Raw genomic sequence first — 25323 nt, forward strand, 5'->3', positions numbered from 1 at the left:
AAGTTGCTCAATAACTAAGACATCTGCCCTCTAATATCACAAACTCACTGTTTAAAAAAAACAACAACAAAAAACAGAACAGTTATTGGTGCATGATTTAAGAGGTGGTTTAAGTTGTTTTAATAAATTGTGTTTTTATTATAGTGTGTATACACAGTGCTGCACACAGCATGGCCATGACTCATGGGGCTAATTGTACTATGGGTTGCAATCATCTCTATGAAATTCCACACATGCCTTCATGAATGAGCTTCATTCAGGGGCTTCGTGTTGCAGAAAATACACTTCACACCTGCTTCCCTGCATTTCTCCATCTTCACTCGGAGCTGCAGCGGTGTGCAAGTCTGCATGGGATTCTCCCAGCTCACCTGTGCGTTTGTTCGGAAGAGCCTTGGTCAAAGCCCCCCCTCCTCCTCCTCTTCCTCTCTCCTATCATCTCCCAGCTGCTGCTGCTGCTGCTGCTGCTGCTCCTAACCGCCTCCTCTAGTCTGGGCTGCGTCGCACTCCCCCGTCTGTCACACCAGGCTCCGAGAAATCTGACGTGTTTTTCGCATTTCCTGCACCACCAGAGAGAGAGCGACGGAGACAGAGAACATCAGCGTCGGGGAGGGGGAGGCAGCCAGAGGTATGTCCACGGGAAGTTAAGACCAACAGCAGCGGGCTGAAACCAGGCCGTGCGCTAAGGACCAGCAAACGCCCCCTCCAGAATCACCTACGTGCCTACCTACCCGCCCGAATCGGTCCGCCCCTCCTCTCCGCCTGTGCTGCGGCTGTTCCCGCTACACCGCCGCTGTCTGGTCGCAGCGGTCCGGCTCCAACACCCCCGATGCGCTGCGGCGGCTGCCAGCGGTCCTGTGGAGCCTCCCGTCTACACCACACGGGCCGGTGCTTCCAACGGTGTCTCGCTACAGCCAACGGAGTTTTTTTAATTCCTCGAAAGTAAAAAAAACAAAACAAAAACATGACAGAGCGTTTCACATCTGGGGCCTTTGCTGTTTTTTTTCGCTAACTCGGGGCTGCTGCTGGTAGCGGTTCGTGTTTCTCCCGAGCATTATTAAGGAAGGCTCCCCGCGGGTAACGGTCGTTTCTGTCGCAGCAGTCTATTTATTTTTTGCGGTGGAGTATTTGTAGTGTGTTAGACAAGTGTACACGTTTAAAGGCGAGTTGACATAGCTAATTCGGACCAGGACGTTTTGAAGAGGCTTCGTTTTCTCCGCCACATTAAACTGGAAAGATTTACCGTCTCTGCCCTGAGGACCACCGGTTGAACAGAGCCGTTATTCAAACCGTTGCAGCACGAGGAGTTAATTTAGCTGAAGCGGTCTAGGGGAGAGAGAGAGAGAGGGAGGTGCGGTGCTTCCACTGTAAACAAGTCCCAGCCCCGCGTAGCAAGCGCCGGGACCGTCACGCTGCCATGGTGATCTTCAACGGGATGCTGAAGATCAAGATCCGCGAGGCTCTGGACCTGAAGCCGACGGCTTGGTCCCTGCGTCACGGCGTCGGCCCCAAGACCCAGAGCTTCCTGCTGGACACGTACATCGCGCTGAACGTGGACGACTCGCGCGTGGGCCAGACGTCCACCAAGCAGAAGACCAACAGCCCCGCGTGGAACGACGAGTTCACCACGGAGGTCCACGACGGCCGCAGGATCGAGCTGTCCGTCTTCCACGACGCGCCCATCGGCTGCGACGACTTCGTGGCCAACTGCATCATCCAGTTCGAGGACATCCTGCACAGCGGCAGCAAGCACTTCGAGGACTGGGTAAGACCACGACCTGACACCCTGCAGCACTGCAGTTCTTATTAAAAGGTATAGGGCTGAAAAACACACATTCATTATTGTGTCTACATTCACAAACATAGTGAAAACGCCAACCAAACTTGATCAGAGACTGTATTCAAACAGCCTCGTTTTATCTAATCAACTGTGCAAAACAAAAATAAATTTAGTTTATGATGATTTCCTGAAGAGGAAACCTTCAAATTCTCCCATTTGGGCATGGTCAGAAAAGAAATGAAAGGGTGCTTATTCAGGGACCATGCACCAGCTGAGGCAGAAGACTGCAATAAAGTATTTTATCTGGATTTGACAGTGTAAGGCAGGACCACAAGATTAGTGGATTTCTGCAAACTAAAATTTGGAGTATTTTTGTGTTGCGACACAGTCTTACAGATGCACAAAACGTGTCTCACACACATGTACACACATAGTACAGATCCTGTTACCTTTGTTGTGATCTTGTTAGACGAACCAGTGACCCACAGCAGAGCTACAAAAGAGGCGAGAGAGAGAGGGTGTGGTTAGGCCACATGCATGATACATGCAGACACACACACACACACAGAAGTGCAGAACGAAGAAGCTGTTCATTGTTGTCTGAAGCTGCTGAAGCAGATGGATGTTTGAGTGTATTATTGATTAGGCCATCAGGTCCATTAGACTCACATGAGGGAGAGAGAGAGAGATTGTGGAGAGAGACCAAGATGAAAGAGAGGAGGAGGAGGACAGGATGGAGAAAAGAAAGGAATGTTTTTTTCCTCATGGTGGAACTGTCTGGAGGAGGCTGGAGGAGCGGTGGGAGGTTTCACCTGTCGTGACAGGCAAGATTGTGTGTCAAGTTCAGATCCCCGAGTTGACACCAGACAAACATGACCTTACGTTTGACTTTTCAGACGCCTCGAGTCAACGTCACAATCTGATCTGTTTTCATTCACAGGAATGTCATAAATACTCAGGCTAGCTCCGTGTCCTTTGAGGTTCACACCCTGTTTTATTAGAAGGAGCACATTTCTAAGGAGGCGTCCTCCGTGGGACATGTCTTGACATAAGCCGCGTCGTCCATTATGTCATCTCAGACAAAGAAACACTTGACATCACCTTGAGGGAACTTAACAGTTTGTGTAGTTTCCCAGTGAGTAATGCTAATGTGAGCTGCTCAGAGAAGCCTGCCATGGAATTTGGGTTTTCATCATCTTCAAGAGGAAGCAGAGCCGTTGCAGAGGCCCTTCAAGTTGAAGTCTTCTCCAACCGTTCTCACAAAGCAAATGCCTGAAATACGGCCTGTTTTCAAGATCAGATCCAGCTCTAAATCCAGCAACTGGTTGCCTGTTAATCTGTTCTCTCCCCTTTTTGATGTTTGCTTTTCTGGAACTCATCATGTTCCACTCTTCCTTTAGCATCAAAGGCGTTACAGGGCTCCAGACTACATTTTTACATTGGTCGCACTGGTGCGCCACCAGCACATAATTTAGGTGCACTAAAAATGTTCACTGTGCCTTTTGCCAGCGCAATAATACACATATTATACCCTTTCTTTACAGTTCCCATATACACTGGTAATATCATATACAGGAATAAATATAGTTTTTATAAATGTTTTTTTTCTCTCAACACAAACAATAAAACACAATAACCTCAATTGTTTAAAAATAAACTTACAATGCGCTTCTTTAGTGGTATTATTAGCAGTGTTAAATATGATTATTTCTGATGCCTTACTGCTGAGACGCTGCAGGAAGGGGAGGGGGGGCTGCTGGGCCCACCACACACCTGTCACGGTACCGGTTGTGTTTCTGGTGCTTTTTAACGACGATGCTCCGACAGCAAAAGCAGCGTTCCCAGCCAGGCTCTGGCCGGTTCTAGTTCTTAAAACTACAACTACAACTTCGTGACACCGTCTCACAGTCGGGTGAGACGGCATCTTACGGTGCGAGGGGAGACAGGGGGTGAAACGGTAAACTCCGCTGATGATGCCGTGTCTGTGCTGGGACATGTGGTGTTATGGGAACAGCAACTTGCTTTATGGAAAAAAACATCTACATGTCTCTTCATTGTTGACGCTTGAGGAGGAGCAGGAAAACTACAGTTTGTGGCTCCCTCAAGTGACATCAACATCAGCTGGTCCGTCATTTCCGATACGACCTCAGTCTGTCTTGATTCTGCTCAGACAGCTATTTTATTCTATTCTATAGGTTAAAAAAAAGTGGTTGTCACCAATGTCAGCCAAGGGCTTATAATCAGTTGCCAATATATCAAAGGCAACCCTTACTATTGAGAACTTTTTTTTATTTTTGGAAATACCAATATTCTGTTAGATGGACAAATAAGGAACATTTTAAGTGCGGTCGGTGTAAAGTAGCAAACCACGATTGCTTGGCGCTGCCACTGGTGGGCGGAAGCTGTACAAATTTGAAGAAGACAGATTCAAGACAGAAATAAAAACAATAAAGGAAATCAAAATGTTGGTGTCAAAAACCAAAAGACTGCACCAAACCGGAGCTTGTGCGAGATTAACTAAGCGCTAATGCAGAGAGCCAGTTAACGGTGTCTGTGATTGTAAATACAGGGCAGGTTGATGTATGCACATCAAGATAAATCGACATGCGCAGTCGAATGCCTACTGATGCCCACAGCCTTGTATCTGAGCATGAAAGAAAAGTGTAATGTGTGATGACGGCCTTCACCATGACAACTTGCCTCCTCAACTCTGCCGAGGAAGGCATCAGCCGAGATATTAGTGTTCGGAGAAGCCCACAGTTTAGTCTCTGGAGTCCGCTCTCTGTTCTTTCCTTTCATCCTCTGACCATGCCTGAGCAAAACTTTACTGGAAGTGGTCTCTGACTCCGTCTGCTCCAGAGTCATCAACTGAAAATTATTCTTTCCAAAAAGCATATTCTGCTTAGATGGAAAAGGATACTATTGATCTTCTGTTCAGTCGGTCCGGGATGTTGGCTTTCACCAAACTGTCATGTGTTCAATGAGATATGTGTACATATCAATGTGATATTGCGAAGACTTTAAGTCATTGTTACCATTGAGTTGATGAAGAATCCCTTGGCCCAAAACCAGATTGTAAAAACTGGCTCCTGAATTCAAGGCTTGAATGTTGTTTTTGGGCCGCAGCTAGGTTGCAGATTTGTATCTGGTAAATTCCCATACAAAAGAATTTCATGTTTTAACTGAACATAAAAGACTAAGAAAGGAATATGTCATCTGGAGAATGATTGTCAAATTGTGTACAAAGCCAGAAGAGCCTATATATAGAAAACCTGACGTTTCAGTGTTTATAATGAAAATACATCATATTGAGTGCAGGAGATTTGGACATAGTTGCCCTGTCCTTATTGTGGCAACAAAACAAGTCTTCCAGGAACAGAGATTTTCACATGGGGGAAGGTGGTTGTAGTTAGTCAGCACACTGGTATTGTATCATATTTCATTTATCGTGGAGAACAAGTTCTCACTTTCTCCTTTTCACACAACGTGACGTGTGCTCTCGTGTTATCGTGGCTGCGACTCAATTGCATTACATGGATTTGGCAGGAGATAAGTGCATTTAACTCGAAAGGAGCAAGAACGAGATGTCTTACAAATTGGAAGTAAAAAAAAAATCCCCACGCATTGCAGCCTCTGTGTTTGCCATTTTATAGACTAAATATTTGATTGATTAATTAAAGCAGACTAAAACATTTAAGCCGTACTTGGGGTTTGGACTGCAAACAGGTTAATTCAGGGGCAGGGTAAAAATACTACCGTCCCTGAATGCCCCGCCAGCCCAACGTGTCTCTAAATGCTGCTTTTTATCCTCTAACTATCCTCATACCTTTAATCTTTTTTTGAACAGACAAACTTTGTGTTCCCAGACACAGAAGCAGAGTGGCCCAAGAGCAGCACACACAATAGACTTATTATCCATCTTTAATACAATAACACCAAAGCATGTGGATTTTTTGGGGGGACCATCTTATCTCATGAGGCAAAACATTTTTTAGGCAAACAAATCTGATCTCAATCTGAAGATGTTACAGTATCTACAGTATTTAGCTTGGAATTGTAGAAGCATCAGTTGGTTTGTTGCAAATTCTCAGAAGCAGATATTTCAGTTAAAAAGAGCACAACCATAAACTCAATGTTGGCTCCAAAAAAGACCCTTCAAAACTAAAAATCTGAATTTCACTTTGCTCCTGCAAGCCTGTACATGGCCCGTCGACAACCCTTTCAGTAGGAAAATGATACCGACCAAGCCGGTCACGTTGTAAGTCAACCAAAAAATGCCACCCACACACGCACACACAGACACACACACACACACACATGCGCACATGCCAGGTGGAAGTTGTGATCATCCAGAGATTACAGATGAGTAAAATCACATATCATGTGGTTTGATTTTTCCCTGTTACAGTTAGATAAAGAAAAAAAAAATGTTTTTAATGCAGCGACCACGAGACAGGAAAGGGAGATCAGATTCCTAAATTTGTCAGGAATTTTGGCTCTCTTCTGAACAGTGTTGTCATGTGTGGCAGCCGCCTTGTTAGAACTTGTCATTAAAGAGAGAGAGGGAGAGAGTGGAGAGAGAGAAAACAAGTTTTTGATTTCACTACACGGCAGGCAGTGGGGAGGAGCGGGGGGGGGGGGGGGGGGGGTGCAGACAGATGGGTCATCAGATGAGAGCTGACAAGAATAGAGATAATTGACTCTGTCCGCTGATATTGCAGTCGCAGCTCTCCTCGTTGTTAATTTGGGTGGAAGTTCATCAGACTAAGTGGTCTGCACGCAAGTTCGTCACCATCAGCACACGGCCTACGCTGTCACACTCTGGCGAAAAAGAGCTACTTCACATAATTGATTGTTGTTGTAGCAAACAATACGCCGACATAGATATTCATCTCCGACTGCTCCCTCTCTTTTTCTGTTCTTTATATATTTTATCTTGGTTACCTGCAGTTAACACAAATAAAAAAATCGGGAATACGACGTAGTGGACAAAGAGCTGAGCTGAATACGTCTGCAGACTGGAGAATGAGTGGTCACGTCGCCAGCCGTCTTGTTCCCGGCTGCGGTTGTAACATTGTTAGTGTGGTGTTGCAACTGTGACAAAGCCAGAATGCTGTGTGGTCGTCCTGCGGTTAAAAGTGTCAATGACCGTGATTCAGCTGCTGGAGCTTACGGCGGAGCAGTGAAGGAAAAGTCTAGTGACACAGAGACGACGACACGGGTTCAGCTTTGACTGCTTTGACAGCTTTGACATAGACTACGAGTCCCATGTTAATGAGGGACCCCCCCTCCCACTCACTGTAGCAGTGACTGTACTGTGTGTCCAGTCAGCTGAGGAATGCAGAGCACGCCGCCGTCTCACTGCAGATTGTAATTATGCTCAGCGCTTGTTCTTGTGCAGAGACGTTTGTGCACCGCGAAGCACGAGAGCAGCTTGTTTTTTGTTTTTTTTTGCTTGTTATTTCTCACTTGAAATTGTGAGTGTCATTCTCAAATTCCCAGTGCTGCAATTTAAATATGTAACTTAAATGATTAAACCCTAGTAAGTGGGGTTAAACTAAATAACTATCATAACACCATAAGATGAGAGAAATTTGTCAAACGTCCAAAATGTTTCTTTACAATTAAGTTTGCTATTCACACAAACTATGAGCAAGACTGTTTTTAATTGACTGTTTTTACCAGACAATTGGGTTCTCTCCGGGTTCTCCGGCTTCCTCCCACAGTCCAAAGACATGCAGATTGGGGATAGGTTCATTGATGACTCTAAAATTGCCCGTACTTGTGAATGGTTGTCTTTCTCTATATGTCAGTCCTGCGATGGACTGGTGTGCCTTCGCCCAATGATAGCTGGGATCAACTCCAGCCCCCCGCAACCCCGAATACAGGATAAAGCAGAGAGAGAGAGAGAGAGAGAGAGAGAGATATTTTGATATAAGGATAACAGAGTTGCATAACAAAATGCAGATTTGCCCCATTTGCTCCACAAGAAATGCATTTTTAAAAATTCATAAGAGGGAATATTAACAGGAGCAACAACACTATTTTCCGGGCAGATAACATGGCCGGCATATTAATTTTCTATATCCGACATCAGGGAAACATTGTCCATCAACTTTCACTGTGTTGACAACAAGCAGCATCGATGTAAACACAGAGACCTCCACTCTGTCCTGCGATCCGTCCGACAAGTGTCTCTTGATCCGGGATGCCAGGTTGGAGCCGGGTCACTGTAAAGTCACCGACCTCCACTAGCTGGGTTAGCCTGAAGTCTTGTTTCGTACATCCTGCTCTCCTGCAACAGAACAGCCAGGAGCAGACAGGGCCATGAAGTCACCTTAGGTCCTAGCTGGGTTAGCTTAGCTTCCACCTCGGCTCTCCTCCCTCTCTTCCTGGGGTGGTGGACGTCGGTGGCGTTTGGTCTTGCTGTGTGTTCAGAAGAGATGGACCCTAAAGGCTTAGACCTACTAGCCCGACCTGGCCGTCAGGGTGTCGGCTCGGTTCAGAAAACCCAATAGCTGCGCCAATCTATCTGTCATGTGTAATGTGTTTATCGTCCGGGAACTCCTCATGACATCACGACACAAAGATTTAGAGTGTTATCTTTTCCACGACGTGACTTTGACCAATTGGAGCACAGAGCAGTAGTTGGTGCTGCAGGTGGAACTGTGAAACAAAGGAACGGCCAGTGGTGTTTTTCTTTTTTTGACTGTTTTTCAGCCTTTTCTGACACAACTCAGCCAGCGTCACACATGCTGCTGCTGTTTGTTTACATTCTTGCAGCAGGAAGTTGCTTCCTAGCACCTCCTCTGACTGCTTGTGGACCGACTTGTAGCCCGTCACGTGTCTCATCCGAGTATTTATCACCGTATTACCGCCTGATCCTGACACAGCGAACATCGTAGCAGACAAAGATGAAGTGTCATCCGGCACTTTACCATTTTGATTGCAGTGCACTTTGGTTTCCTGAGCTCGTGTAAACTCCTATCGACCCTGTTTCCCTGCGGGCTGTAGTTGAGGGGTGTCCTCTCTGTGGACTGGAGGAAACGGGGGCAGGGCTGCGTGAGTGTGCATGAGTCTAATATTAGAGCCAGTGTGTTCGAGTCACACGGTAGGCCCTACTTCCTGTTTTCACTGTCCAAGTTTACTTCCCAGAGAAATAAGGGAAAAAGGAGAGAGGGATGGCTCCTCAGGTACCCCCCCCCCTCCCCTCCCCCTCTGTGTAGCTTATGTTATCAATTAATTATTAATACATGCTGTCCTGTCTGTGCACAGCATGTCATTCAATTACATAACAATACAGTGTGTTCACACAAGATGAAGAAATAAGCTGCTGGTGACGAAAGCTCCCCTGCTTCTCCTGCAGCTCCTGTTAACATCACTCAGCTCTAAATATATTTTTCACAGCAATAGAAATTATACAAGTAATACCGTTTGTTTTTATCTGTTTTATTATTGTTCTGTCAGAGATGTGATGCTTTAAGATAACAGGAGTCATTTTTGGTCATGCTTTCTTTTAAATGGAGACTCCTGTTGTTTTTGCTCTATCTCTTACTACTTCCTGTTTTCCGCTCTATTGTTATCGTACGGATGGACATTTAGACCTGTGGTTCCAGGCTGTGTTATGTCTTGTAAAAAAGTAAATAGTAAAGTAAATGTAATGTTTAATACTGCAGTTAGAAACCGATCAGAGAGCACACTGCCTCCACACATTCCTCTAAATCTTCTATAATATTGCCTTTCTTACTAATTCAAAGAATTGAAAATGCATTTGGATTTGCGTTACAACACACATAGTGATCGGTAGATTTTTACTGTACGTCGCTGAATGTTGCTGAGCTACATTTGCATTTGATGACGCCAAAGTGCCATGTCATCCTTTAGCAAAGTAATCTAGAATATAGCTGCTGATCGTAGAGGGACTTGCTTTGTGGACTGCCACTGTGAACGCTTTAGTAATTACCATATTGTTTTTTGGCCGTCGCCATCTTGGCTTTTTGCAAACAGAAGTGGCATCAGAGGGTGGAGATAAATACAACTGAGCGCCGAACAAGACATTTCTAGGCCAATCAAAAAGGTTAAAATTAACCGAATTCATGAACTGAAAGCACTGTGGAATTAAAATAGGGGACAAAAACATAGACAACTCCCAGATAAGAACACCGTGGTAGTCACCTGTCAATCACAAGGTAGCCACGCCCGAAAACCTACTATATATTTGACTCTAAATGAGACCATTATTTTATAAATAAACATCAGGCTGTATTGAATAAGAGACTTGGAAATAGCAATTGAAACCATTAACTCATGTCTACTGAGGTAATACATAAATCTTCTCATAGACTTCCATAGACTACCAGGAGTCGTCCTTTCCTGACTATTAGAAAGAATGCAAGTTTAAGGCACTTCTGCATTGGCATCACTGTTTCCCTGGTTGCCGTCTGGTGCTGATGTGATATCAGCACTGGGGAACACACTGGGTACATTCACAGACCCTTCAACATCAGTAGCCCAGTGAAGAAAAAGCAAGAATAAATCAGCACACTGTTGTCTGAGCTTATGTAACAAGTTTAATGAAGTTTATAGATCACAGTTTTGAAGTGTAGAGGTCAACCATCTGTGGAATGTCTGCAACATAAATCACCGGTGAGCTCCGCACGGCAGAATTAAACTTAGTAAGGAGACGTCGCCATTTCCTCACAAACAGGAAGAGAGAAGAGAAAACACCCTGTCATTCTACACCAAAACACGCACGCACAAACACACACACACACACACGCTAGCACGCATCAGATGGACACCCTTTTATGATAATTGCTACTGGATTGATATAATAAATCAATATGGCAGTGCTGCTGTAAGTAATTCCCCATACGAAGCTTTGAGCCACACAACTTATTCTTATACATTTTAAAGTGATAATGTCTTCGATCTATTACAGTATTATACTGTATTATGTACATGATATACACATATATAACCACATTATTTTTTTTAAACACTGTATTTATTGAGTTTTCAATTTTTGTTCATACAGAAACAGAGATCAATACAAAAAGTACAATGTAAAGAGCATTAACCATGACCCCTCCCTCCCCCACCCTCCCTTGAGACAGTAAACTACAAAATAATAGTAATAGTAGTAGTAGTGTTAAGTATTGCATTCAATTAAATAAAATAAAATAAATAAATAAAGTAAGTGAATAAGGAAAGAACATAAATATGTAAATTAAGTTAGCTAGTATAGTTGATAGTAAGATCAGGAGATAAACATGCTATGTACACGTGCTATGGCATTGGCCTGAATGAGGCTGCAGTGATCTTGGCTAAGTAAGGTCTTAGAAGCTCCGTTCACTGTCACATCAAGTATTATCAACGCCAAAAGGTCTAATTTGTAAAAAGGTTATGAAGTCTCCCCAGCATCTGTCAAAAAGAGATGGCTTCTTCTTGAGGTTAAACATTATCTTGTCTGATGGTAAGTATGATGACAACTCTTTAAGCCACAGGGATACCCCAGGGGGCCCCTCATCTTTCCAGCAAATGGCTATGCATTTGTTAGCCGCTATAAGGGCTAGCCTCACAAAGCGAGTATAGCCCCTCAGCTCAATTGGCAAAACTGAGCAGTCCCCCAGCAGTATCAGTCTCGGGTTGGTTGGGATCTTCACCCCAACTACTTTTGTAATGATGTCAAGAACAGATAGCCAATAACACTCCAGACACTTACATGTACAAAACATGTGTATAAGAGATTCTGTTTCAGCTTTACACCTAAGGCAGTGTTCAGGGTAACTACTACTTATCTTATGGAGGCGTTCAAGGTTGAACTGTCATAATTTGTGTCGACTGTTATAAGAGAATGATTGAGAGCTACCACACATCAAATTCCAATCAACATCCTCGAAATCCTCACCAATGTCCATTTCCCATTTAACCCTTGAACTGAGAGCTTTATTTTCTATAAGGGACATGAGTCTCTTATAGGCAAAGGACAGAAAACCTTTAGGATGTTGTTTTTCCTGCATCAAGATGACTATCTGAAAATCTTCCAAAGGAACAAGTTTTCCCTCCCTGCTGCACCCTGATATAGTCCCTGACTTGCAAAAATGTGAAAAAGGGATTTGAAGGAAGGCCACAGTTTTCAGTTGTTCAAAGGACTGCAGACGATCTAGCTCAAATAGGTGCCAAAACGTACATATTAGACCAGTCCTTTGTAATCACGTCTCTCAATGACCCATGTAGAGCAGGATTAAAATGAAATGGAGTGGCTCTATATATTTTCCGGACACTTTGAAACTTTATTCTAGTATCATGCCATATTTTGGTCGTATGTTTTATTATTGGATTTGTTACAATTTTATATGGTAAGAGGGAATAAACGGAATACTTGACATCACTTCAGTTGTATGGGATTGTTCAATTTGTTTCAGTTTTTGATCCAAGTCCAGATAGTTTTGGATTGGGCAGCCATATAGTATGACTGAAAATCAGGAAGGTTAAGCCCACCCTGATCAGCGGGACGACAGAGTGTTTTTAACTTTACTCTTGGACTCTTACGCCTTCCCGTTCCACAGAAATCTAGAAATCTGGCTGTCCAATTTTTTAAAGAAGGATTTCGGAATTGGTGTTGGGAGTGTTTGAAATAGATTTCGGAGGGACATTCATTTTTATGGTGTTTAACCATCCAATTAGGGATAAGGACTTCCACCTTTCCAGGTCCACTTCTACTGGTGGACTCAACTTTTAGACCCATTTTATTTTATTTATGTATTTACAGCATAAATGGGAACAGAATTGTCCTACAGCTTGTGCCAAATGGCATGCACACTTATCATGCAAGACAACAAGCTCATTGAATGCCAGCCGTTGCGCCTGCAGCCTTAAAGTCCCTCATTTTGGTTTTGGAGTCTGAAGTCTGGAGTCTAATTCTTCAGCTGTGAGTAGCTCTTCTGCACTGCTCATTGCGTTGTTGGACAGAAATGTCCAGAGACATCTTGCCGAATAATCAGTATACTCTTTGGTTTGACTCCACTTAATCCTGTCCCATTTTGTTTTTTTTAAATAAATTGATCCGTGGAAAATTCATATTATGATCATTGATTAATTGTTTCAGTCATTTTTCCCAGAAAAAAAAAAAAGATCTGGTTTCAGCTTCTTATACGGGGGATTTGCTACTTGTCTTTGCCATGTGTTATAATAATATGACTGTCTTTGGGTTTCAGGTTGAGGATTTGAAGACATTGCAATTATAAAGAGCATTTTTCAATATTTTGTGACATTTTAAAGGCCCTACAATTAATTGATGACGAGCAAATAATGTGGCTTTATACTCGATGGCTGTAATAGATTTAAGTGCAACATCATATCATATATTTACATATCCATTCAGCAGATGCTATTGTCAGTTACAGTGTAAGTGGTTGGGTTTTGCTTGAAATGTTCCTACTATATGTTTTACAATTTTGAATGTTGTCTAAGTACAAGCAGCCATGTAGGAACTTTGTCTAATTAAATGTTCTCGAAGGACAAAATTAATATTTAATTTCAAGAACAAGACTGAATTATGGTCACATGAACATATTTAGCCAGGAAGCCTTGTACCAAAGATTGAAGATAATTCTCCACATTCACTAAGTTTTCTCCTTTCTATAATTCCCCCTGGATGCCTGCCTCTGTCTGTGTATCCGTGCTGTGTTCTTATGTCAGTGAATCTGTAGCTGTAGGTCTCTTTTAGGATACATGCAGCCCCATGACTCCAGCTTGACTAAGGCTCATGTGATACAGTGAAAGCTTTGGGACAGCTCTCGCTCTCTGTGTGTGTCTCAGAAGAATGCGTCTCAGTGTGATTGGGTTAAAATAAAGCCCATTAAGTCCTCAGTTGACAACATGTGATGTTAATGATTAAATCTTTGAATAAACCTCCGTCAGAAATATAAAAAGAGTAAAAAAGAAAAATCCTCAAAAGGTGCCCATAAACACAGACAGGTCCTTTCCTAGGGCACCTGATGACCTTGTTACCGTGGATACCGCCCCTACAACAAAATAAGCAACACAAACAAACAGAATCGTCACACTACCTTGACTCGAGGCAGGTCACCTCCCTCCGAGGCTTTCCCTTGCCCCGACTCATAAACACACAGCTGCAGTTGAATTAAACTGTGTTACCATGAATGGAAAAGTTCCCTCTAATACACGGCTGTCCATTCGTCACTCTTCTTAGCAGTTTTTTATTTACTATCTGGTGCTCTAAAAGTAATACTGGGCATTCAGACGCAGGCACAGATTTGTTTTCCAATTATCGGTGCAATGATGGAATATGATCCAAATAAAGGAAGGCCACTTTGAGTAAGAGATCCCACCAGATTGAAGGTTTATAATCAGCAGTTTGCGTTGCTATGAAAACGTATTACGACGCTGGAAAGTCACCACGGTGACAGGTATTTAATCTGCCATGAAGACAATTGCAAGGAAAACAGCAGAATGACAGCGTTTGTGTAATCCACGAGGAATGTGTGCTTGCTTTTTTAACTGGACAAGCATACGACTCTCGTGTTGTATTTGGCAACACACGTGTGACGTTGGTCTTCGGTAACTGGCGCTAGGGCTGTCTACAACCAAAGACCAACGCTCATACCATTTTGTCAGCTAATCGATTAGTCGATTCGGTCGCCAGATCTGTAAAACTCAGTTCCTCCCCAAAGGATCACGCATACTCACCACTTTAAACCTTGTGTTTACCAGAGATGTGCTCACAAATGTCTATCATGAAAAAGGTTGAAAAAAATACTATTTGGTGAAATAATTATTTTTTATTTTTGCCAATGTATAATTTATCATTTTATTAATAAATAGCAATTCAATACATTTATGTTGTTTATGTATTGAGTTTTTACATTTTGTGTACAGTGAGGATAGTTATGATAGCAATGTTTAAGTCAGGCCCCGTGTTGCCTTTTACATAACTTATTTAGCTGCTTTAGGTAATCGGTATCGGGACTAAAAAAGTCTGATGGGTGCATCCATCTTCTTAACACTGACTAGTACATTCCAAACATCAGACAGTGAATGCAGCGTTCTTCTTTTACATCAATTTATCTTCTCTGAAGTAGAAGCAGTCTTCATCTCAGGGAGACTGGCTAACTTTAGTCTTTTGTAGCAGTGATGACGTGTATGTCATGTGGTGTGTTCAAGGACTGGGGTGCAGGCCTGCCTGTGCTCTGCAGTGCTGTTTATAAAGCCCAAATCTAAATCTTTAAGAGCAAATTGTTGACTAATGCTTCAGGTATGTTTTGAGTTCTGTGTGGAGGGGGAAGCACAGTATGATACACTGTCTGTGTGTGTGTGTGTGTGTGTGTATGAAAGATAACCCAGAGCCATTTATTTCTTTTTGAGACTCAGCAGCATGTTCAAGGAGATCACAATGTACGAGAGAGTTGGCAAAATACCAAGAACAGGCCATCATATAGGATGGTGTGTGTGTGTGTGTGTGTGTGTGTGTGTGTGTGTGTGTGTGTGTATACACTTGTGTTGGGCTGTGTGTTTGATGGGAGAGGGAAACCAAGTTATGATGTAAATGTTAATGAGTTAGAGTGTGTGTGTGTGTGTGTGTGTGTGTGTGTGTGTGTGTGTGTGTGTGTGTGTGTGTGTGTGTGTGTGTGTGTGTGTGTGTGTGTGTGTGTGTGTGTGTGGTGACTGTACATACTGTAGTAGAAGCAGATGGGTGTGTGGGCGGCCTCTTCCACTCGTCTCCTCTCACGGCGAGAGTGAGAGAGCAATAAAGACGAGTATTATAGGGGAGATGAACGCCCATAGTGCAGTTGTCTCTCTCTTGTTGTCTACTTGGTTCTGTTCAGCAATAAGTGAAAAAGTCTTCATGGAGTTAAATGTTGAGCATGTATGGTGAGTCTGAAATTAACTATTCGACGGAATCTCGTAGGAAGCTGGATATAGACTTCAGCCAACATGGAAGTGGCACTTTATTCACCTGACATAATTTAAACGTTATGGATTTTGTATTTTATGGATCTTTGTGTAAATAATACTTGGTAATTGTTTTACATCCAGCATAAGCAAGTGCAGGCTGGAAATGTAAGAGACATATTAATAATTGAAGTGTTTAGTGACTTAAGAGCAAAAGCTGTTGCAATTCGTACTCCTTCATAGCCAATAGAGCATCAGCCTGGCTTCCTCGACAAAAAGCCAATGGGATTAGGGCTGCAACAAACAATTACTTTCATCCTCAATGAATCTGTTGATTATTTTGATTGATTAAGCGATCAGTTGTTTGGTCTGTAAAATTTAACAGAATGGTGGTTTCCCAAAGCCCAAGACGATGCCCTCAAATGTCTTGTTTTGAACTGTCATAGAGGACTAAAGATACATCTACATTTAAGAAGCTGAAACCAGAGAATTTTTAATTTTTCTTTTTTTTCTTACAATTAATCAATTATCAAAATAGCCGATTAATTTAAGTTTTTTCCACTAGGTTTTGGGTTATTGCAGAAAAATGTCTCAGAACAAAGATTTATGATACTTACATTATTTAGCAAGATATTAATCACATTACTTCAAGTCACACACTTCAAAACTCATGAGTACGAGTAGTCATATTGAAGCCCCGTTTACACGAAGGGAAAACGCAGATAGTTCCACGTGGTTTGGCCTCTCATTTACACATGAATACCCCGTTTTTATCACAGAAAACAATTATTTCTACAAACTCCGGCCAAAGTGGAGATTTCTGATAACGCCGGTTATGTGTTGTCATGTCAACTTGGAGAAACGGGGTTTTAGGTTCTCAAGCGTCACATTATGCACCAGAAAATGCTTAACGTCATGAAAAAGCAACATTAAGGAGTAACTCAACTTCGCTGTCTGTCCACACAAACGGACCTCGCGCCATATTGGTTGTTTTGAAAGGAACAGGAAGTCGCTCGTGTTTTTCGTTGTTGTTGAGTCTGAGGATTCTGATTGACTTGCATGGCTTTATCCTTCTCCCTACAATGCCACCCATAGGTTTGGCATAGTTATAATGGCGCTTTATGCGGGTTGATGTAAATGACAACTCTTTTCAAAACGATGTTGTGTGCACGATGTTATTTTTGAAAACGGAGGGGGGAAATATTTGTTTCTCTAAATACCCTGCTATGTATAAATTTGGCCTGAGAAGAAAACATTGACATTTCTTTAACTTGTGTTAACCACAGACCTTATCAGACATCTACCTAAAAAATGTATTAATTTCAAGACGAGGGAACTAGAAGTGCAGAAAGTTGAACTAAGTTCTGGGTTTCATATCATTCCTGCAGCCCTCTATAGTACTGTAACAGTCCGTTTGACTGGCTGGGTGGGATGTTGATACAGTATACATATGGTATTTGTGTTTTAAATGTATCCTTTATCGGGATCCACTTATTATAGTTGAAAATGAACACAGCTGCACTGCTGTTATCACAGATGAATAAGTATTAGCATATACTGTTATCTGTTCTTATCCCCACCTACACTGCGCTTCTCTGTCCTCCTCCACTTCTCAGTTAGAGGGTAATGCGCATCTCTCTCCTCCATCTCTCATCCGTTACAAGGATCTCTATCTCCGTGTGAAACCACAAGGACACTTTAACTGTTACTTTTTTTACAGATGCATATTTGAACTCACTACAGTGCATACAAATATGGGCAGAGCCTACCTCAGAGACAAGTTGTTTTGTTGCCACACTTTGACAGATGAATCTTTGGGATGAGCCAATTGGATGAACTTGCAGTTTCTAAAATCGTAGACTGTAAAAGTCATGGACCAAAACAATAAGTGGAGTAGGTCTTGGTGGAGGGAACGAGTAGCGAACTGTGGCAGACTCACTGGCTCACTGCAACTTTGTGTGTGTGTGTGTGTGTGTTTGTGTATGTGTGTGTGTGTGTGTGTGTGTGTGTGTGTGTGTGTGTGTGTGTGTGTGTGTGTGTGTGTGTGTGTGTGTATGTGTGTGGCACCATAGCCGGTCTGTTCACAATGCTGCAACATCACTTATTCAACAGGGACAAATTAGGCATAGACAGACAGGGCTAAACAGGAGGACAGGCATGAGTGGCTGCCGACAGGAGGGTGTGTGTGTGTGTGCGTGTGTGTGTGTGTGTGTGTGTGTGTGTGTGTGTTTGGGGCTGTTCTGGTTTGTTTGAAATAAATCCAGTGCATTAGCAGCGCGAGTGAGTGCAGCTGTATGAAGTAAAGCTCCAGTACCCGAATGTGTGCGTCTGCGTGTTTGCTGCATGTTGTCTGTTCTGCTAGTACTTGTTTTTGTTTATTATTATTATTATGAATATGTTTCGTTCATCATCAATTGACTGTGACACAACAGCTGTAAAAGATATGCATTTCAGTGCATCCATCAGTGCTGAGTGGTGTGGGGTGTTGCAAAGTGCACTCTGCAGTTTGCTCTCTGGAGCCACAGATTCTCTGTAGACTGGACTGTGCACGTCCTCCTATTGTTGGGAGGCTTTTTTGTGACCTTTAGACCTTGAGAGAGAATTTGTCTGGTCCACTGTTTAAGTGTCAAGTCTTATTTTATGGTTATTGACAAAATATTTTTATTTCACATGGTTGTTACTAATTTGTCTATGAAAGACTTCTAGGAATTAAAAGGCAGGGCGTTTTAGCGCCCAGGCACGATTGAGCCCATAGTCCGAATTGTTTGGCCAGAGTGAGCTCTCCGTTCCGTACTTAAGAACGGTACGCTTCCTCGGCCCCGGCATGCTTGTAAGATGGAAGATGGAATGGCCTGTGAGTGCGCCCTAAGTCGCACATCAGTTCTTGCTGAACTAATTATCCAAGTAGAAAATATTTACTCATATACATTAGGGGTGTAACGGTACATGTATTTGTATTGAACCGTTTCGGTACGGGGTGCTCGGTTCGGAACGGAGGCGTACCGAACGAGTTTCCATACGGACATATTAAGTAGAGGACCGCATTTGTGGAGCGTGCTGCAGCCGCACATGCGCAGTTGCGCACATCGCGACACAATAAACAGCAGTAGTAGCGGACGTCATGGCTAATGCCGCTAGCGTTGGCAACAAGCCAGAGTTGGAGGACCCTCCCGCGACATTAAGGTCTCCCGTTTGGGAACACTTGGTTTGCCGACATTGTTCATGTGAGGTCGGGTATGTTTCTGGCAACACATCAAACCTGTTGACGCATTTGAAACGGCACCACCCCCACGTGAACATCGCTACAACGAGGAGAAAGACGAGCGTAGCGTTAAGGCGGGTCCACACCGCACCGACTGCCCGACTCGCGTCGGTAAATGAAGTCGGGCTACTTAATATGGCCGACTCGAATGGCGGATTACACATTTGAATCGGCTGAAATGAACGCCGACGTGGGCCGATTCGAGCGACCACACCAAGGAGACTCATGTCACGGACGCCGACTCTCTCAAAGACGCCGATTTTCGGTCCGGTGTGGACCCGCCTTTAGTGCAAACACAGCTCCCCACTGCATTTAAACAGCCTCTCCCTGCCCTGTTCAATTTTGCACATCAGATGGAGAATTTTTTTTAAAGAAACAGTCTGTTATTTTTATTTTTTAAATAAATATTTTAAATACTTGTATTTATATTTTTGAGCAGCATTCTAGCTCCAGTGCATGTTCCTACTGTTAAAAGCACAAAAGTAATAAACAACTAGCACATTTATATTTTGCATTTTGTTTTCTTACTGTACCGAAAATGAACCGAACCGTGACCTCAAAACCGAGGTACGTACCGAACCGAGATTTTTGTGTACCGTTACACCCCTAATATACATTGTACAATTTGTTGAGAAGAACATTCTGTGCAACCCTCCATGGACCATCAGTGACCCACCTCCAAATCGGTCATGCTGGATGATGTTAGAGGCAGCATAACGTTCACCACGACGTCTCTGGACTCTTTGTCACATGAGCTCAGTGTGAACATGTTCTCATCTCTGAAGAGAGAAACATGCTGACCAGTAGTCTGCTGGAGGTCATGTTGTAGGGCTCTGGAGGTGCTCCTGCTGTTCCTCCTCACACAAAGGAGCAGATAGCTGTCCTGCTGCTGGGTTGATGTCCTTCTACGGTCTTGTCCAGCTCTCCTCGTGTACTGGCCGGTCTCCTGGTATCTCCTCCATGCTCTCGACTGTGCTGGGAGACTCAGAAAACCTTCTTGCAAAGGCACATATGCTATCCTGGAGGAGCTGGACTACCTGTGAACCTGATTGGGCTGCAGGTACAGAAGGAGAACACAGAAATAGAGAAGAATCAGGAAGTAAGGAGAAGGAGAGGGCTTACTATTCTATTTTGGGGGGTTGTATTGCTTTTGCCTCTCATTGCAACCCACATTCATTTTCCTATCATCCTATGATCAGAACCTTTGACTCAAATGTCAGGGTTTCAGATCTGTACTTACTTCTTTTGTTCAAATCTCGATTGAAACCCTAATGTTGCCTCTCTCAACCTTAAAATTATATAGGCAACATTTTTGTAACATTTTGGTATCTGTAATGAAAGTCAGATATTGTATGTATTGATAAAACTTAAAAAGACATCCTGTGAGCTCAATGAGGGTTCTCACAAATATAGCAGTTCAGCAGAGTGTGTGTCTGTGAAGGGTCTGCAGTGTGTCACTCCACAGGAGCCGTGTGCTCTCTGTCACTGAGGACAGATAAAACACAATGTCCTCCCTGTTCTCTCCCTCGCCGTCTCTCTTGCTCTGATGTTGCTCTCTCTGCGTTTTGACCCTTTCCTTGACTACGTCCATGCGACTGCTGTTGCATCTTTTTCCGAATTTTCTTTTTTTTTTGTAGATTGTTTTTCTTCTGCAGAAACACGCATGAAACATGTTCCCCTTCATCAAGGTAAACAAGGCTCATGTCTAGATGGTTACACACAAAAATGTGTGAAAGCTCTCACGCTACTGGCGGCCCGTCGACCTATCCGAGCCTTCACCTTTGGAGTTCAATGCCTAATCTCAACCGTCTTGCAAGAGTTTCGTTACTTGTGGGTAACCGTGAACAAGGTGTGTGGTCGGATTTTGTCACCTCTTTTGTCCCCTGGGTCTCAGCACCTCAGCTTTTGTCACCTCTATGTGTCAGTTTAATGTAGTAAACACTAGACTAAGTATATCATTCATGTTTTTTTTACTTATTTTAACAGAGGAATGTCCAGATTATTTAAAGTTTACATACACAGCATTCAGAGCAATAATAAGGCAGCAAACAGCTATAGTTCAAAGTAAAGGTAAAGTGGCGTAATGGCTGCCTGAGCTCACTGTAGGTCGTACATGCATTTAAAATTCATCATCGGGATTCACGTGTATAGTCTGAAGGCAACGGGAGAAGGTTTTGCATCGGAAGCACCGTTGACATTGTTTGCACAGCTCAAGCTAGGAGCACCATTAACTTCCAGCTGCCAGTTTAGGACGCCATGTCTGCAGCCATGTGGAGTCACTGCACTCTGAAATCTGGATTGAGAAGGAGAACACCTATTTATGTCTCCACTGTATGTCATTCTTCATCTGCTGTCGCACTACTGGATGTTTGCCAATATGGACATTTGTGAGAGATTGTACTTGTTTCTTAGATTGACATTATTTATTTTAACCAGGACTTTGTCTGTCAGATAGAAAAGAAGCCATGTGTGTGTGTGTGTGTGTGTGTGTGTGTGTGTGTGTGTGTGTGTGTGTGTGTGTGTGTGTGTGTGTGTACAGTGTGGCTTCAGTGAATCTGAGCCAAGAGTTCAAGAAAGTCATGTGCTTTCCCTTCTACCTTAACAGACTGGGTATGTTTGTGTATAGTGTGTGTGTGTGTGTGTGTGTGTGTGTGTGTGTGTGTGTGTGTGTGTGTGTGTGTGTGTGTGTGTGTGGCAGAGCTGGCAGGTGTGGACAGGACTCATCACTTGACGAAGGACCTTTATTTTTAGCCAAGAAGCTTTCACCATGTATGCACACACACACACACACACACACACACACACACACACACACAGTGTGGCTGCACAGTTAAAACTATAGTGGACACAATTGGAATTTGGCTTCCTGAATTATCCCGAATTGACCCTTTACTAAGCCCCGCCCTCTGCTGCTCAGAGCTACCATGTAGCCCACACTGTCAATAATTGCACTCCCAAAATCAACTTGTTCTTATTTTTGGAAAAGCATGATATCGTAGAGAAACAGACAGTGTCTACAATATGTGCTTGTATTGTGCATATATTTAAGAATATATGCCAAACAAATTAAAAAACAAAACTCCAAAACTTCATTAATATATTTTTCTTCCTGGGAAACAAAATATGCCTTGTGCTTCCATCAGCTATTACCAACCAATTTTAACCAATAATATCATAACATGGGGCTACACTGTAGCATTAGCGTCACTTCACAGCAAGAGGGCCCGGGTTCGGGTTCTTCTGTTGGAGTTTGCATGTTCTCCAGCGTGGGTTCTCTCCAGGTTCTCCGGCTTCCTCCCACAGTGCAAAGGCATGCAGGATGGGGATAGGTTTATTGATGACACTAAATGTCCCGTAGGTGTGAATGTGAGTGTGAACGGTTGTCTGTCTCTACATGTCGGCCCTGTGATAGACTGGTTACCTGTCCAGGTGAGCCCTGCCTTCGCCCAATGATAGCTGGGATCGGCTCCAGCACCCCACGACCCTGAATACAGGATAAGTGGTTGTTGATAATGGATGGATGGATGGATATCATGACATCCGTCAGTCATTGTAAAGAGTCCAAGAATGTGAGCTAATCTTCATTGGTCAAATAAAAACCAGCCCAACATTATGTCCCGCCTGCCTTTACTGTTTCAGGCAGAAATACGTCACAGTCCCACAGTTTTTTTTTTCAAACGTATGCTTTCACAGCAGGAACATACAACAACATGATACAAATACAATTATTATTATACATGTGGTCTTTAGCGAACACAAAGTACATGATACATCACCAATTACTTTCATTAAAGAAAAGCTTGCGAGGGGTCAGGTAAGTCCTGTGGACAAAATCAAAGTGAATTTGTTGGTGGTTGGGACTCCTAGAAGCTCGAACCACTTTTAGTAATGAACAACTCGTGAAGCGGGTGTGCAGGCAATGGGTGTTTCCAGGGTACGGCGTGCACTTTAAGTGATGCTTTAAGCTGAAGGTAAAAAGAGAAGGATGTGCCCGGCGGATTAAATAGGTTTTTGAGATCTTGAAACGAGCGCAATCTGTGTAGATAAAAAACTTCTCCCAAAAACGTGAATACCCCCCTTTTCCTAGTGAGAGAAGGTGATCAGTCTACCCCCATCAACAAATCTTTATTGTAAAAAATAGGGGATTGCAACACTTTTCTACTGAACGCCAAGCCTGAAATGGGATACGATCGGACCAAAACGCAGTTGACACTGCCTAACAGAGATGTTCACAAATAGCACATCTGACAAAGACCAAGGGTGCACCATTCCCTCTTACATAGCCCGCCATGAGACTGCTACCATGTAACACAGGGTGAAAGACCAATAAAACCATCTAAAATTAGGCACTACTGCCAAGCCACCATCAAATCTGCCACGTTGAGTACTGGAAGCTCTCAAGCGGGGACAGCCAGACACTCTTTAAATGTTGTTTCGGCAAACTCAACTATAAAGAAAAAGCAGCATGTATCATTGTTCCACATGGCCTAGCTCAAGCTGAACTCTTGGACCAAACACAGGTGGATATTCAGGGGCACCAAACACTACTCAAAGAGCATGGAGTGTAACTGTATGTTCTGTATGGGGATGGATCCTTTTTATTGGGCTACAAGATGTGGTGGCATTGTTGTTTGTGACAGTTTAATTTCATAATTTACATAATTTAGGGCATTTTGCAGACGCTTTTGTCCACTATAATTCAGGCTTGGACATAAGTAAGAACAGCATGGTTTTTAGTTGCATTTGTGTTGCTGGTCAGTTTTCGGTTGACAGACAGACACAGACACACACACACACACACACACACACACACACACATACACACACACACACAGACACACACACACACACACACACACACACACACATACACACACACACACACACACACACACACCACGCTTCATATACATCAGGGCGTACAGAGGGAATCCTGCTCAATTGAGTTAAAACCTGTAATTGAATTTGCCTCTGCATGTGTGTGTTCCTGTGTATGTATTTTTCCTGCAAGTGAGTGTACAGTTTCAGGATGTCCTTAAAAAGGTAAATACATTTAATTTGACTTTGACTCTCTGTTATACACTAGACACACAAACACACTATTATACCACATGATGAAGAATAGTGAAGGATTGAAAAGTGTCTTTTCAAAATAAAAGTATGTTTAGTTCAGTTAACAAACCACTCGGTAAGATTTAGCAAAAGAGCGTGGTTGACGTTAACTGACTGACTGACGAGTGACAAACGGGTCGCGTGGCTAGTGACTCGCATTACAAACTACTCTTAAGCCCAGTTCACACCACTCAACATGTGTGATAGTGATTTGATCCCAGGCAGATTTTGGAGCTCCCGGACAAAATCCCCGGATCAGAGGTAAACTCTGTGTTGGCGTGTGTGAACTACCCAGGGACCCAAGCAGAGAGTCTAGTGCCTTGCAGATGCATTCCAGATATCTAGCCTGCTTTATGTCAGGATCTGTCAGGGGGGAAGACTGTCAGGGAGCGAGAGTGCAAGACATGGTTTGTGGAGAAACCAGGAGGAGGGGTCGCTTCGACCTGTAGTCTACCTGTGTGACCCACGTGTTGAATTTGCATGAACACAGTCACTTGATCTACATCGGGGAAATAGTAGAGATGTGAGTGGAAAAGGACACTGATCTATGTGTAAAATCTGTTTTGATCTGTACACTAGGTCAGCAACTTTGATTTGAATGAATGGACACCATTTCAGAACACAGTATCCACGGTTTTAATCAGCCCGGTGTCCCAATGCACATACACACACATCTTCCCTCTTCCTACACTGATAAAGAGTGCATCGCTCCTGTGTGCCCTTCCTGTGACCTTTGACCTGTTTGTGCGTACAACCTCCAGCGCTCAGATAAACAGGGAGGAGGAGTTAAGAGCGGCGCATCCGCCATGTGTATAAGAAAGAACACACGGCAACAACAGTCGCATGGACACATACGCAGCGAAGGGCCTTTTCCTTCCTCCGCTCTATATTTAGTAACATCTGCACCTGCGAGTCTGAGCGTGCTCAGTAAGCAGCGAATGGATGGTCGGCTGTGAGCTCAGAGGAAGGGAGGTGCTATGGTTGTGTGTTTGGGATGTTTGGGGCCTGCACTGCTACTGGGTTATTAGTATCTGAAAATGTGGCATTACTTTGAATTTTCGATGAATTCTACTGTATGCATTGTTTGATTAAAATGGTCAAAGTATTAATGCACATGCATTAGCAGGTTTAGCAAGATCCCAGTGCCAAAAACATTGATATTTTATTTTGTCTACTTATCAATGTTATTGGTTCAAGTGTTTTGGTTCGACTGTTGTGATTCCTTGTCATGGTTGAATATGTCATGTCTATAAGT

The 25323-nt window shown here is 43.3% G+C and overlaps 1 protein-coding gene across 1 annotated transcript in view; it reads left to right on the forward strand.

The window, feature by feature from the left end:
- The first annotated feature begins 597 nt into the window (after positions 1 to 597).
- Positions 598 to 25323, forward strand: part of LOC311020483 (protein kinase C epsilon type-like) — a 59065-nt gene continuing 34339 nt past the window's right edge. The window contains exon 1 of the mRNA XM_084020529.1: positions 598 to 1762. Within this exon, the coding sequence (XP_083876655.1) occupies positions 1415 to 1762 (348 nt within the window). The 5' untranslated portion in view covers positions 598 to 1414. The remainder of the gene's footprint in view (positions 1763 to 25323) is intronic.

Source organism: Eutrigla gurnardus (genome assembly GCF_963514095.1).
Source record: "Eutrigla gurnardus genome assembly, chromosome: 11".
Taxonomy (NCBI): domain Eukaryota; kingdom Metazoa; phylum Chordata; class Actinopteri; order Perciformes; family Triglidae; genus Eutrigla; species Eutrigla gurnardus.